The sequence below is a fragment of the Mesitornis unicolor genome, unplaced genomic scaffold, assembly GCF_000695765.1.
Source record: "Mesitornis unicolor isolate BGI_N332 unplaced genomic scaffold, ASM69576v1 scaffold9377, whole genome shotgun sequence".
Classification (NCBI taxonomy): domain Eukaryota; kingdom Metazoa; phylum Chordata; class Aves; order Mesitornithiformes; family Mesitornithidae; genus Mesitornis; species Mesitornis unicolor.
Window position 1 is genome coordinate 146,649 of NW_010195741.1, and position 14,607 is coordinate 161,255.

The 14,607-nt window shown below is 41.5% G+C and overlaps 1 protein-coding gene across 1 annotated transcript in view; it reads left to right on the forward strand.

The window, feature by feature from the left end:
* The window catches only part of LNX1 (ligand of numb-protein X 1, E3 ubiquitin protein ligase), a 65,442-nt gene that overhangs the window by 32,898 nt on the left and 17,937 nt on the right, over positions 1 to 14,607 (forward strand). Inside the window, 3 exon segments of the mRNA XM_010188227.1 lie at positions 1,056 to 1,211; positions 10,680 to 10,882; positions 12,897 to 13,268. Coding sequence (XP_010186529.1) covers positions 1,056 to 1,211; positions 10,680 to 10,882; positions 12,897 to 13,268 — 731 coding nt within the window.

The following is a 14,607-nucleotide window of genomic DNA, read 5'->3' on the forward strand; positions in this document are numbered from 1 at the left end:
ACCACAGTCAGGGTCAAGTTGCACCAGGAAACCTTGCCTTGATCCTTCTTCCTGTGACACTGCACCTGGCTCTGATGACTGTCGTATTTGAAAAACATGGCCTGCCCACAGGCAGACCCGGAAACGTTAACAGTGAGTTCAAAGCTTTCTTTTGAGAACTCTAAAGCCAAAGTGAACATCTCACCCTGTGTTGCACCAGCAGCATGTTGGGAGGATGGATGAAGGGCTGAAGAAAGACTAGAAAATGAGCAGCTCTATCCTTTGTGTGCATGGGGCTAGAGAGGAGATGAAAGGGAGAGGGCAAGAAGAGAACACCAGAATGAAATGAAATTCTGCCAGTTTTATTGAGTTTAGAGGCCACAGTCTGTTTGAGGGAATGCTGTATTATTAGATTACAGTGTTTGGCTAGCATGCAGAGCTCGAAGAGGCAGAGTCACAAAGATACCTTTCGGACAGGACGGGAAAAGTGAGTGACATGTTTTGAAACTACTATGTTGTTTTTTTTATTGCCTTACCTAAGTAAGAAGATGTGATTTAGCTGGTCCTTCCTGCCTGGAAATCTTTGAACTTTTGACATAAAACTGTTGGCTATTATTGGCAGTTTTGGAAACATTGTGGAGTTTTGAGACACTAGTGCTGTCTTTTTTCTAAGAAAAGTTTTTAACAGCATCTTCCACCTTTTATTCTGGTCAAACATATAGCTTCGTAAGGGCAGCACTTCCTCCTTTTATACACAATTTTCATGGGATTATTGCTGATTCTGCTCAACTGAGGTGTATTCTCTCCCAGACTACCACACTCGCAGGCGATTTATGTGTGTGGCTGGCAAAAAGAGACAGGGAGGGGGCAATTCCAGGGTGTGGGGCAGAGGAAGGATAATTGTACTCAGATTCAGGTGGGTGCAGCCTTGGAGTAACAGCTGGGGTGTAAAGTTGAAGTCCAGGCAGCCTTACCATTGCTGTCATGCCCTGTCATATGCTGAGGGCTGCAGAAATGATCTGGTCCTAGCCCAGAAGTGCTGAAATGTATTGGTTTGTTTTGTCCTGCTGTTGCAGCTCGACACTTTGAACACTCAACTATAAGAAGCAGATCTTTTAAAAAAATAAACAAGGCGTTCAGTGTTCTTCGAAGGACAAAAAGTGGAAGCGCGGTTTCCAACCAGGCTGACCGGGAAAGGGAGACTGTTGGAAACTCTGCTGCTGGAGAGGAAGGTAATGCTTTGTTCTCCTTGTGTTATCACTTAAAATGAGATAGGGGACCCTATCCATGTGGGAACTGGATGTTCATGACTGACATGTCTTTCATGTGGTGGGCTAGGCATGATTAAAAAAAACCCCAAAAAGCAGAAAATCCAATCTTTCCTGATTTTCTTCTTTAAAAAGTTGTTAGGGTTAAGGGTTAGGGTAGGCAAGAATATTACTGGGCTGCATGAGAATTCACCTAGGGCAGTTCTGGTGACAGCCTGCATGCTACAGCCAGCCCAGTATCTAGAAGGCAGGATGTGGGATCTGCGCATCTGGGATCTATTACTGGAGCTGCTGTTGATTTGCTCTATCATTTTGTTAAAAGGCTTCAACAGCATATGTCTGTCCCCCTAAAACAAAGGGATCACAGTGATCGTACATTATAGGAAATTCATGAGGTTTTGGCTAATGTTTATGAAGCACTAGATTCCCAGTGGAAAGATGGTATGAAAGTGCAAAGTACTGTAATTATTCCAACACTTCTGTGGGATCCTTGGTGACAGACTTGTATTACCTCTGCCAGGAAGCTGATGAGGTAAGAACACTCTGCTCTGAAACAGGGAGAAGCAAGTTCATCTGACGAATGTAAAAGATGAGGGGTCGGCAGGCAGTAACACTTAATGTTTGGCATTCTCAAAGCAATAAGCAAATATTACTAATTGCTTTGGACTGTAATTACGAAGCCGACATTAGCATTCACTCATCAAGAGGAAGTGACGACAGAGGGTGAATCACTGACTTAATCAAGGTCTTCTCTGAGCTTATTATTCCTTTGCTTGATGCCTCAGCACCTCACTTCTCTTCTCAGATCAAATGTCTAGGGTAAGGGCTTTAAGAGGAAAAAATATCCAGTTTCCTTTTTCTTTGCATTTCAAGCTATCATTGAAACCCACAGAAAATAAGGACAAAAGGCTACCAAATCCTGTGTTTAGGCATCGTTATTCTTGAAGCGGTGAATCAGAGAACACTGTTCAATATTTCCTCTTCTTTATTTGCTTATTCCTTCAGGAGAGTTTCACTGTATTACTGTGTTCTTGCTACTTACTCTCTTCATTCACATACTTGCTGATGTAGCCAAAATAAAACCTCACAATTTGAAATTGTGAACCTTTTCCATAAAAATAATGTGAATCTGCTCCTTGGCCTGGAAACATTATTAATAACTTTCCTGACCCATTTGTTTCCACCTCCAATTAAGATTTTGGAAATAATTTATGTACAGCCCTCTTTGAGCAGATGGATATGTTTATCATTCCCCAGCAACCGTTCAATCCATTGTAAGCAAATGCTTGCCCCTGTTCAGCTGGAGTGAAATTCTGCATGTTCATGCTTTTCAGAAGACATCTCTTCAGGATGGAGCATAGACATCTTTATGACTGCTTTCTGCCTAGGCTTATAGTTGATATACTTATATCAATCAAACATGCTAATTGTTCAGCTAAAAGTGTGGTTTCATGTTCAGAGTATATGAGGATGATCTAGATGCCAACAGTATCTAGCCAGTAACCCAGTGCAGTCCAGATGGTAACAGAAGAAGGTGTGAAGATGACCCTGGCCTTTACATTTCTGGCAGAATGAAAAGCACTGATGCCTCCATTTTAGGAGACATATAATGGAGCCCTAAAGTGACTGCAATTTCAGGGTCCCATTCACAGTGCCAAGATCATCAGTCTGTCCTTGACTCTGTGGTTTCATTCCTCTGCATCAAGCTTTCCTGTAAACTCCCAGATATATTCTACTGCACTGGAAAAACCAGGTAGGCAGGTAATTACTTAATGAGCAGTTACTCTTACACATGAGATCACAGAAGCTGGGTACCTAAATTACTGCATTAATTACATAAGCAAAAATGTCTTTTGATTACACAGTTCAGGAATTTGGTCTTTTAAACAAACGCAAGTAACTTGCAGTAATAGGGATAAAGTGTTAACAAGGATCTCTACTCGGTCCTTTGCAACAGGTGTTTTGTGTAATGGCATCTCAAAGGCTCCCTTTGTGTCTTCTTGTTGGAGGAGCAAATGAATAAGCTTCTTTCTGTAGCAGTTATCATCCTGCCAGCTGGAGGCTTGTTTTCTTCTCCAGTTCTGTATGTTTTCTTCTTTTACTTACTTTAAAAAAATCCTCAGCTGTTTCAGCAGTCTGCAGTTGGACTCCTGGTTAGAGCTACTGGTCAATCTTTAGGGTTAGCTGCAGTATGCTCTGCTCTGTGCTCGCTAAAGGTCTAGCCCAACCCCAATATAAAGGGCAGTTCCACGTCTCTGTCTCCCCATTGTCACCCCAAAAGCTGCTGCTGTGTTGCCCCAAGTTCAGAATCACAGAATTATTGAGACTGGAAAAGACCTCTGAGATCATCAAGTCCTATGACCTAACACTACCACATCAGCTAGACCATGGCACTAAGTGCCACATCCAGTCTTTCCTTAAACACCTCCAGGGATGGTGACTCCACCACCTCTCTGGACAGTCCGTTCCAATGCCTGATCACCCTCTCCATGAAAAGGTGCTTTCTAATATCCAGCCTAAACCTCCTCTGGTGCAGCTTCAGGCTATGCCCTCTCGCCTTGTCACAAGGGAGAAGAGCCCACCCGTACCTGACTACAACCTCCCTTCAGGTAGTTGCAGAGTGATAAGGTCCCAGCTCCCTTAGCCTCTCTTTATATATGGCTTTCCCTCTAGTCTCATCACCAGCCTCATTGCTCTCCTCTGGACCGGCTACAGCACCTCAATATCCTTCTTGAAGTGAGGGCCCCAGAACTGTACACAGCACTCAAGGTGAGTCCTCACCAATTCTGAGTACAAAGGGAGAATAACATCCCTACTCCTGCTGGCCACACTATTCCTGATACAGGCCAGGATGCCATTGGCCTTCCAGGCCACCTGGGCACACTGCTGACTCATGTTCAATCAATTGTCAACCAGGACTCCCAGGTCCCTCTCTGCTGGGCTGCACAACAGCCACTCTTCCCCCAGTCTGTACTACTGCATGGGGTTATTGTGGCCAAAGTGTAGGACCCTGCACTTGGTCTTGTTAAACTTCATATCATTGCACAGGTTCATGTCTGGGACTACCTGAGAGCACACCTCAACCATGCCTCATTGCTCCAGGAGGTCAGACAGCACCTCACCATCTCTCTGGTGGCTCCTTTCCTCACCACGCTTAGTCAGTGTGTAAGCAGAATAAAGCTGAGACTGTACCAGCAGCATGGTGAGTTAAATAACTCCTTCCAGCTGATAACCTCTTGTTGATAAAGGACCTGTCAGATCGTCTGCCAAAGCTCAACATATTACAGTCCATCTGTCCCCAGTTTACAGAATTCTCTCATCTTAGTTCAGATGTCTCTAATTAATCTATGTTTTGCCTGTGATTTGGGCAAAAGAGCTCTGAGAACAAAAAACATAGTTTTTTAAGTACATAGGTACTGGCCCTCAGCATCAGCAACACTGATAACTATTTGCCCACTGCAGAGTGTGTAGGTGCCTTTAATCTGAAGCTGATCTGTCTGTTGGGGCAATGCTTGGTTGCAATGTGACTGTGAGGATGCAAGACAAAATAATCATTCCTGATGTGAGAGAAAAAAATATTCAAATAACCATGATTCTGCTTAACTTGAAGCTGGTTTTGGAAAACTTTTGCTAGCCAGGGACTCTGAAGGATAGGATATACAGTGACAAATGTGTTTCTGTTATAATTACAGCAGAGAAATAGTTGCAGTCTAATGTTATCTTATACCTGGAGCTGGTACCAGTCCTGCACAGTGAAGATTACTCCATGATTTTCATTCACAACCTGTGATCTGATTTGTTTGTGTCATATGCACCCATTTTGGATGAAAATAATTCAGGTTTTCTTTGTTCCTCTGTTTAAACGTTTTGGTAACATCTTCAGCAGAGAACTGTTCATTGTCCAAACCAAAGAAAATGTTAGAAGTGAATGAAAAGTGCACTGAAGAGAAATTTTTTTGGGGGAAAGAGGCATTAAGATTTTATCATTTTTAATAATTTGGTCATCTCTAAATAACTCACATGAGGAAGTGTTTTAGCGCAGCTCCCAAACTTGTGATATCTACCTGGAAGTAATCTCGTTAACAGCACTTACAGCTACAAATAGCTTTTCAGGTCTGAAGTAGAAGTTAGGAAAGTTTAAAAGAGATGGTTTCATTCTGATACATAAGAGAAGGTGACAGGGACATCCTTCTGGCACTGATGCATTTAAGATGTAATATCTTCTGACTAGATCTACTAGTGTAAATGACCTTGACAATCTACTTAAATGACAAAATATCTCTGAGCAAAGACTGCTCCAGCTTTGCTATGCTTATTTGTATCACTGTGCTCTTAGTTTGGCATCAAACTGTCTAAATTCACTTCCATGAAAGACTATATACATATAGTCCTAGTATAGAGGATACATATACTCAAACTGATGTACAAATGCAAGTAATAAACCAGCTAACACTTTAGGAGGAAAGAATGTGGGAATGCAGTTCCAAAACCTTTATACAGTTTTACAGTAAAAGGGAGTCATGCTGCCTGTTTTCAAAAACGTTCATCAGTTTCATGTTGCAGTCAAGCCATTGTAAAATAAATTGAATTTATGATTGCTTGAGGATGTCAAATGTTGTTCAAAGTCAAACTCATTCTTCTTGGTGGGTGAAGTTCTACCATCTGTTATTGCTTTGCAACAGTCATGACCAAGGCTGCCCTGGCAGGCACTGACAGGACCACAGGACAGGCTCTCCTGTTGTGTGGGTGTATCTCATGTCTCCTGTTCAGTTTGATGTATTTTATATATGTATAGATAATTGATGGCTATTATAAATACTTCAATGTTTGGGAAAGGTACATGAAGAAAAAGAAGGTAAGTGAAACACAGATGGCTGTGGGTATCAACCATTTCATGGCATTAAGGCTCTCTATGTGCAGAGAAGGAAGTGGCTTATCCAGCCCCAGCACAAGATGGCACAGCCTAACTTCAGTCTCAGGACAGCTACACCCCACAGGAATCCCAAACTGTTCCTGTTTTCCCCGGATTTGGTTCAGTTGCACTTTCAATTCCCCAAAACAGCTGTTGGAAATCGCATAGAGCTGGTTCAAAGCACTCTGCTTTAGGTTGATGAGCCAGGCAACTTCCAGAAGAAAGAGATTGGCTTTGTAGCATCTCCTCTGCTGCAGACCAGTAAACTTTGCTTGCTGTAGATGAGATAGCCACAATTCTTTTGAGACACATTCAACTCTACAACAGTTTCATTTTAGTTCTTATGAAGATCCTTTGGTGGGATGAATGTCCAGAAGCAAGAAGAGACATTAAAGCTGGCATTGCCTTCTACCTGCCCTCTGCACCAGACTAGCATCCCTGGAGAATTAATGGAAGGCATTAAATCAAAATGATGGCCAACTGCTGGGAGAATTAAATGCTAAATGAAAAATGGGGAGGAAGAGTTGCAGGACGAAGTCCCAGAGTAGTGCATGTGCATGTGACATTCACAGACACAGGAATTTTCCAAGAATAGGCTACATAATCTTTGTTTGAACTCCAGTGACCAGGTACTCGTAAGCATGGGTGTGTATCCCTGCAGACAGCCTTATTCATGGGGTGGGCTGGCACCTCACATCAGTCAAGACTTGCAACCTGAGACACAAGTTTTGTTTACACTAACCTTTGATTAATCTGTACTCAAGAGTCATAGCAAATATTATGCAGTGCTTTGTCACAGTGGACACTGGGCATCAAGACAGAAGTTATCCTGATGGCAACACAGTCGGAGGAACACGGTGCACACAGAAGGCAGCCAACACCTGAGTGCTGAAGGAACACTACTATTAAGTATTGTTAACTTTGGGGATAAAATATTAAGTATGCTTAAAATTTTGTATTATAGTCTCATGGCCACTATACTAATGAGTGCTTGGTGTCCTACATCATACCAGACAGAGTTTACTGTAAAAGACTGGCCTCTCCCAAGTTACTTGTTACTGTACTGGGATGTGTGAAAAAATAAAATTGCACACTAATATAAGGAAAATATTGCTTGAGGAAAAAGCATACACGATCTTTCTGAATGCAGATGACATTTTATTATATTGACAGATTCAGAACACTTCATACAACCCTCGGTGACAAAAACACAGCACTCTACGGGAAAACCTGCAAGAATCACCAAAAACAAGACAGAAAGCTTACTTCTTTCTAGATTCAGCAGCTCTTCAATATTTAAGGACTGGAAATATAAAATGGTAAAGAAAGGTATGCAATGCTCCTGGGTTTTCCTGCTCTGGAAAACCTGGTCAAAGAGAATGGAGAATTCTAATTAAGAGTGTAAGGACTGGAAAATGGAGTCTGTGCAAACTATGCAAGCCTCCCAACATGCTGTGTATATGTGAATGGTACAAGCCCTCAACCCCGTTGAAGTCCCTTAAATTTGGCTGCTGAGGCCTCATTCACTGTATGCAAGCAGGTGCTGGAGCAGGGTCCACCTCTTCTGGGTATGGTATATACATTAGAAAAACTCAAGTTGAAAACATTGCTTTCCATACATGGCATCATCTTGAAATTGGCATGGCAGATCTTGGTCAAACTGCACACAAAGTATGCAGACTGGTGAAAAAGTGATAGTGTATTTTCTTACTCAACAATATGTATTTGTGTATTTAATATATTTAGTTTGTCAAACTTACTGTTAGTTTATCAAAATAGGCATTGACCTTTCACTTATGATAGTTTAGGTTGTTGGTAATGCAAATGACCATGTATATGTTTGGGATGAAAACAAGAGGCAAGTCTTCAATGAAGAGAGCTGAAATTAAGGGATCATGGAGTTATTTTGGTTGCTTGGCCCATCTGGGGAGAAAATGGTGCAATTTATGAATTACATTTGATAAAGAACACAAATCAAATGAAGACAGGAAGTGAGGCAGTACATCCTGCTAACTATGAAAAGAGAAACCTTAGTGGCTCGCAGACTGGCAAGCAAAATGTCTTGGAAAGACTTGTTTTGTTGTAGGCTGATCAGAAGGAAATTATGAAAAATTCCTCTAAAGGAATCTGCATAAAGTCATATCGAAAGTCAACCAAGTGCCACTGTAAGGCTTAATAGACCAGATATGGCATTGTTCAAGATGCAAATAAACTTATGTAAGTTTATATCTTATGTAAAGATGTATGTAAGTCTTAAAGAGATGTAGAGAATTGTTCACTGCTATGTTGCTCTGATTTTGCTCTGGGATAATTACAGACTGAAATAACATGAAAGCCTCAACAGCTTATTCAGTCTACAGTTCTCCATGGTCAATAAATTCAACTGGGTAATTCCTTTAGAAAAGTTTTCAGAATGAAGTATTGGAGAATGTGTTTGAAGTAAAAAGCAGCATTTGTTAGGACACGAGGTGAATCATCATGCAATGGGAAATGGAAATAGTTCTGTTATAGGACTGCTTTGGTAGTCTGCAAAATATACAGATATATTTATTTATGTTATTTCTGTGCAGAGGAGAGCTGGGGGTCCAGATTATAATTTGCATTTTTACATATAAATACCCTTATAGCTACACAGAGAATGTAAAATATGCATGGTTATTCTGATGCAGGGATCAGGCCTTTGGTGATTTTTAGGAGTACTTATATGTCTGACTTTAAGTACACGACTGAGATGCCAGAGTTAATGGCCTCTTTCTTCTTACACAGCAGTAAAGAGAGTTTAGCTCCTCCAGGGGTGATTTAGCAGTGAAGCAGTATTGCTATCCCTATAAAGGGAGCCAGAGCATGGAGATCAGGAAATTCTGCTTCAGGGCCTGGATTTAGATGGAGTGAATCCACCCTTCAGGCTAGAGAGAAGCAAACAAGTTACAAACTGGGCAAATAATGTTCATAAAATAGAGGAGTATGGGGAAAATAAGATACCTTCCATTCCCGAGACTAATTTAAAGTTGTGTGAAGTAAACCTGTATTAGCACAGAAACTGCTACTATGAGGCTATAAACTAAATTAGTACTTGGATGTTAGGTTGATTAAAGCTGTATAGTTATCTAGATAGACTTTTATTGCCTGTCAAGTCTGTGTAAAACAACAAAGTCGAAGTCTGTGCTACTGGTAGGTGCTTTTTACAGACATGGAGGAAGACAGCTTCCCACCCTGAAGAGCATATGATCAAAGAAGTGGTAAGGGATGCAACATGGTGTTTCTTAATATCTTTTTCCTGTTCCTCCTTTTCCCTCGCTCTCTCCCAAAAGGTTTTGGTGCCTTGCTTGTTTGTTGCCTGCTAATTCTGTAGTAGAAAATATTTATTCTATCTCAGATATTGCTCTGTTAATTTTCATTTAACACTTTACTGCTATTCAGTAACAGTCACTGTACTTTCATTTCTAAAATAAGTTATTGAAAAAATATTAGCACTTAATCTTTTAACATACAGTCTTTTCATATAAACTGGATTAGACCCACACACTAAAAATTCAAAAGCTTTGTCTAACCTGTGGAGGATTCAAAATCATTGAACACTGATACACTTTCGCTAGAAAACTCACTGGTGCTTTTACTTAAACTTTACTCACTGTTAAATTTGCATTAAAATTCCTAAAAGGAAAGAAAGTATTAGTGACATGCTGTGAAAGCAAACATGCCAGTTGAAAAGTAGGGTTTGGAAGAGGATACTCTTATCCAGTGCATTACAAATACAAAAAGATCCCTGACTACCATTAATCCCTCTTACCCACACCCACATTGCCAGGCCAGCAGAGGTATTTCCCTCCAGGCACCTTGAGCACATTGTGGTTTCAATACATCGCAGGAAGAGCCAGCCATTCTTTCTTCCTGGAGTTCAAGCAGTGATGAACGGAGAGAGGTCTGGTAGGGAAACTACTCTGTGTTTTGGGTTGCCTGAGAAAACTTGCCTTCCTGTTAGCTGAAGGTTGAAAAACGCTTCCTTGACTGTCACAAGTCAAACACCAAGGCCTCATCTATGGCACCAAAACCAGAGGAAAACAGGGCAGCCTCGGATGCTACTAGTGAGTCAGGGTGTGCAGCCCACCACAGTGAGGACGGAGGTTTGCCCAGGTGTCCACCTGCTCTAGGGCCAGCAAGGAACTGTGGCCTGGTTCAGAGGAGGGTCTGATGACCAAAAATGTATTTTGTTCCCTTAAAATATTAGCACAGTCAACAGGGATTTTTTACTTAAGTACATTTCATCTGTCTAGATAACATCAAAGGTTTAGGGCTATATTTTGTGTGAAAGAAAAGGAAGTTTGAATGTATTAATTAAAAAAGATCCCTTCAAATCCACTCAGCAAATATACATATCCTTTCCTCCCTACTTAGTATACATCACATCCATGCATAAAACCTAGTTTGGATAACTGGCAGGTACCTGAAGTCATGCAGTGCATGTTTTAACCAAGCAAAGCCGTGATGTCAAATAAATACCTTACAATGTGCGTTTCCAGGTTTTCCCAGACTGTATCACCTGATTCCAGACGGGGAAATTACCTGCATTAAGATCAACCGTACCGATCCCCATGAAAACCTGGCCATTAGGATTGTGGGAGGCAGTGAGACTCCTTTGGTTCACATTATTATACAGCATATTTATCGAGATGGGGTAATTGCCAGAGATGGAAGATTGCTGCCTGGAGACATGATACTAAAGGTACAGTACTGTGGAGGAGCAAGATAAAAGTGTCCTAATAAAGAATAAGATGCTGTAAGTTGATCATGAGATGAGATTTACAGTGTTGCTTGTTTGTGCGGGTAGAATAATGCATGCAGAAAGATGTTCAGTTCCTCTGCATGGTATGATGATTTCATTCATTTCAACTGTTTCTGAGGCTCACAGATTTATTTATATTTCCTATTCACTACTAGACATCTACTATTTCTACCCAGAAATGGTAGATCCAAAATGCAATGTAGCACAATAGATTGGTGGCATTTCTGATTCAGTGGTGCAAAGTTTTTTCTGAAAGCAGGTTGAGATCTTTGCCCAGTTTGTTTCTATTGAACTGTGGGCTTAAATCTCAGTTAGTAAGGTGTCAGTTGCCTTATATCCCGCTTACACAAGGATGGGTGATAGGAACTGGATCAGGTTAAGTTTTTTCTGCATCTAGCTCCTGTGTGTCAGGTGTGTAGCACCACAGAGCGTGAAATGCTGCCCGTTCTGTTTTGAGAGTGTTGCGCCACCGACAGCCACAGGTGAAACCTCTAAGAACAAACTTGAGCAGCATTCAGACATTAGTTGTTGGCTGCTACTTCTGCTCCTGTTTCTATAGAAATGTATAACAGGTGAACAAGAATTAGGCTGGGTGGTGAAAGATCACTTATCTTGTGAGCAGTGGCTTCAACAACAACCTTTGAATGGGAACTGCACTCTCAGCTGCTCCAGCAACTTGAAGCTCAGCAAGGATGCTAAATCACATTAGTGCTTCAGCCCTTAGGAAAAAAAATAACTTTAATTTTTTATTTATTAACATTTGAGCAGATTGCTTTGTTCACTGTGGGCCATGCTGCCACGAATACGCTGACGCTGGTACCCAGGCTAACCAGCATGGCATCAGCTGGGATAAAGCTACAGCAGCTGGAAATGCGGTGGACTGCAAGGCAAGCATGCCCCATGTATCTGGGCATGCATATCTCAGGGTTGTCTTCCAGGTGGGACTCTGGATGTCCATCTCACTGCCTGCGCTGGCACACCTGCCTGGTAGGGTTAGGGACTATTTCTCCCAGCCCTACTGACTCTTGCAGCCCTGCCATGCCCACACAGACAGTCTGCAGAAACAAACACTAGTCAAATGCTTTTGTCTGTGCTAGGGAAAATTTCTGTTGCAGTTTGGAGACCTTTCTTCATATTTAAATGGTTCAACCTGTGTAACGTAAAACTACATGGAAATAACTTGTCTCATTCAGGTTTTCCATCCAGCAATGAATTACAACCTTGCAACTGGTTTCCATTTAGCAGTGATAAAGTGCAGTGCCTAGTCACTCTTACACACGTGGACATGACAGGATTGACTGGAAGCTCTTTTTTTTTTCCTCCTTCTTTTCCCTAGCCAAATTTAAAAAGTGGCATTTCTGCCGTTTTACTACCATCTGAGCTAAATCTTACCAGGAAAACACTGAGAAACATAGAAAGCCTGATTATCTGGTGCAGTATATCAGCATAATAGCTTGTATATATCCAGGACATTTGAACTTCTACTTGAGGCTCTTTTTTTCATTTTAATTAGAGATTCATTAGCTGGACACATTTATTTTTTACTGTACCTAAAGCAGCTGAGAGATAATGAAGAAGAGAAACAGCAGGAAAGTGATGGGAGTGAAAGGAAAGGCTGGCAAGGTTATTTAAATTCAGAAGGTAGTGAAGATATATGAAAGGATATTGGAGCTTGGAGAAGAGCTATAATAAAGCTGAAAAATAAAATGTATGTCTGGGGACTATCAGGGAGAAAGAGGATTTTAAAAAAGAGACAAAAAGTGTCTGTACAGCACTTCCTTTCCTTGAGGAGCAGACTCTTCTACCCCCTAAACTTGGCCTCCTGCACAACACAGTTTGAAACGGCAAACTCTTTGCTTCATATGAAGACATCTGTGTGAATATATCTGTCCTCTCCAGTGGCAATTCAGAATAGACAGCCTTTCAGCTGCTGATTTACACTTCTCTCTTTCAGGTAAATGGCATGGACATAAAAAATGTGCCTCACAACTATGCTCTGTCAATCCTGAAGCAACCCTGCCATGTGCTCCGACTGACAGTGCTCCGAGAGCAGAGGTATCGATGCCGAAACAGCGGACTTTCCCTTGATGCTCACTGCAACAGGGATGACAGTTTCCACGTTGTGCTAAACAAAAGCAGCCCAGATGAGCAGCTAGGAATAAAGCTGGTTCGCAAGGCTGATGAACCAGGGGTATTTATTTTCAACTTGCTGGAAGGTGGTGTGGCTGCTCGTGATGGACAGCTTCAGGAGAACGACCGAGTGTTGGCCATCAATGGGCATGACCATCGGTATGGCACTCCAGAGAGCGCAGCCCAGCTGATACAGGTTTGTCACCACCACTTTGTTCCCCACGCAAAACTGAACTGGGTAAAAACCAAGCAGTGTATTTTCACCAAACATTGCAAAGCAGGGGCCAGACTTAATGGGTGTGTATTTGGGGAAGGGAAGATGTGCCAAGCTCAGATGGGAATTCATCAAAAGGCAGGCCAACCTGTGCCCCTGGAGCATTGGGTCCAGCTTGGTCTTGACTCCCTCCAATGCAGACGGGAGCTGCTGTGCTCCCTGGCGCAGCCCTGGAGCAATCCAGAGCAGCCTAAGGCAATGGAGGGCATGTCTCAGGGTAAACATTGTCATCCTAGACTTGGTGATTTCCTGTATGGATGTTTTACAACTGAAGGTACTCAATACCTTGTAGATATTTCTCACCTAAATTCAGCATATGGAAATCCAGATGTATTGGAAAAAATTGGGTCTGTAGTTGTAGTTTTTATGAATCTCTATTTAGACTTGTGTGGAGAACTGAAGCGGTGCCTGTGCAATGCACTAAACAGTCTTAACACAAAATGGTCAGAAAAAACCTTATGCCTTTCTCAGCTACAAAATCAGCCAGCTTCTGCCTAATTTCTCCTCCAGAAACATTTTCATTTGTTTTCTTTCTTTACCACCTACCTTTTCAGAAAACTTCAACAAAAGAATCAAAGCCAAGAATCTTTTATGCTTTTATCTCATATTTAGAGCAGTCATTATACTTGTGCAATTTTACATTTCATTTGGAGACATGCAGAGTGTTCATATATTGACAAATTTCATGTGCCTCAATACCAGGTTTTCAAATCAGGTTGGATGCTTCCCCTTTTTGACAAATATAATCAGGGTAACGTGAGTTGAACTGAAAGATGCGTTCGAATCCATGCATTTTACAGAAAGGATTCCTCTGTTAAAAGAGACTCACATTTTGCTGTAGCCAACTTTTATTGAAAAGTTTATATTAAAGGTAAAGAAAACGGCATCCCCTTGTTGAAATTCTGGTCTAACATCTTTCTGGGTTACTTTATGTAGCTCACTAACTGGGAGCAGAAGGCAGTGCGGGGGAGGAGGGTAAATTCTCCAAAGGGAACAAGTCTGGAATGAAAACCTTTCTAAAAAATTGGTATTCTTGGAACACTTCTTTATGGCTACAAAACAAGGCAACAGCACTTCATAAGCAAAAACCACATGCAGCCTAGAGATGAAATGGAAATAATGACTAATGAGACCATTCAAACACAAGTGTTTAAAAATGCAACTAAAGCTCTTATTGGGTTCCAAAGAGAGGATGTTATTTATAATAATGCTTGAAATGCACACCAGTCTCCAGGAATTTAAACAACATGCCCATCAAAGG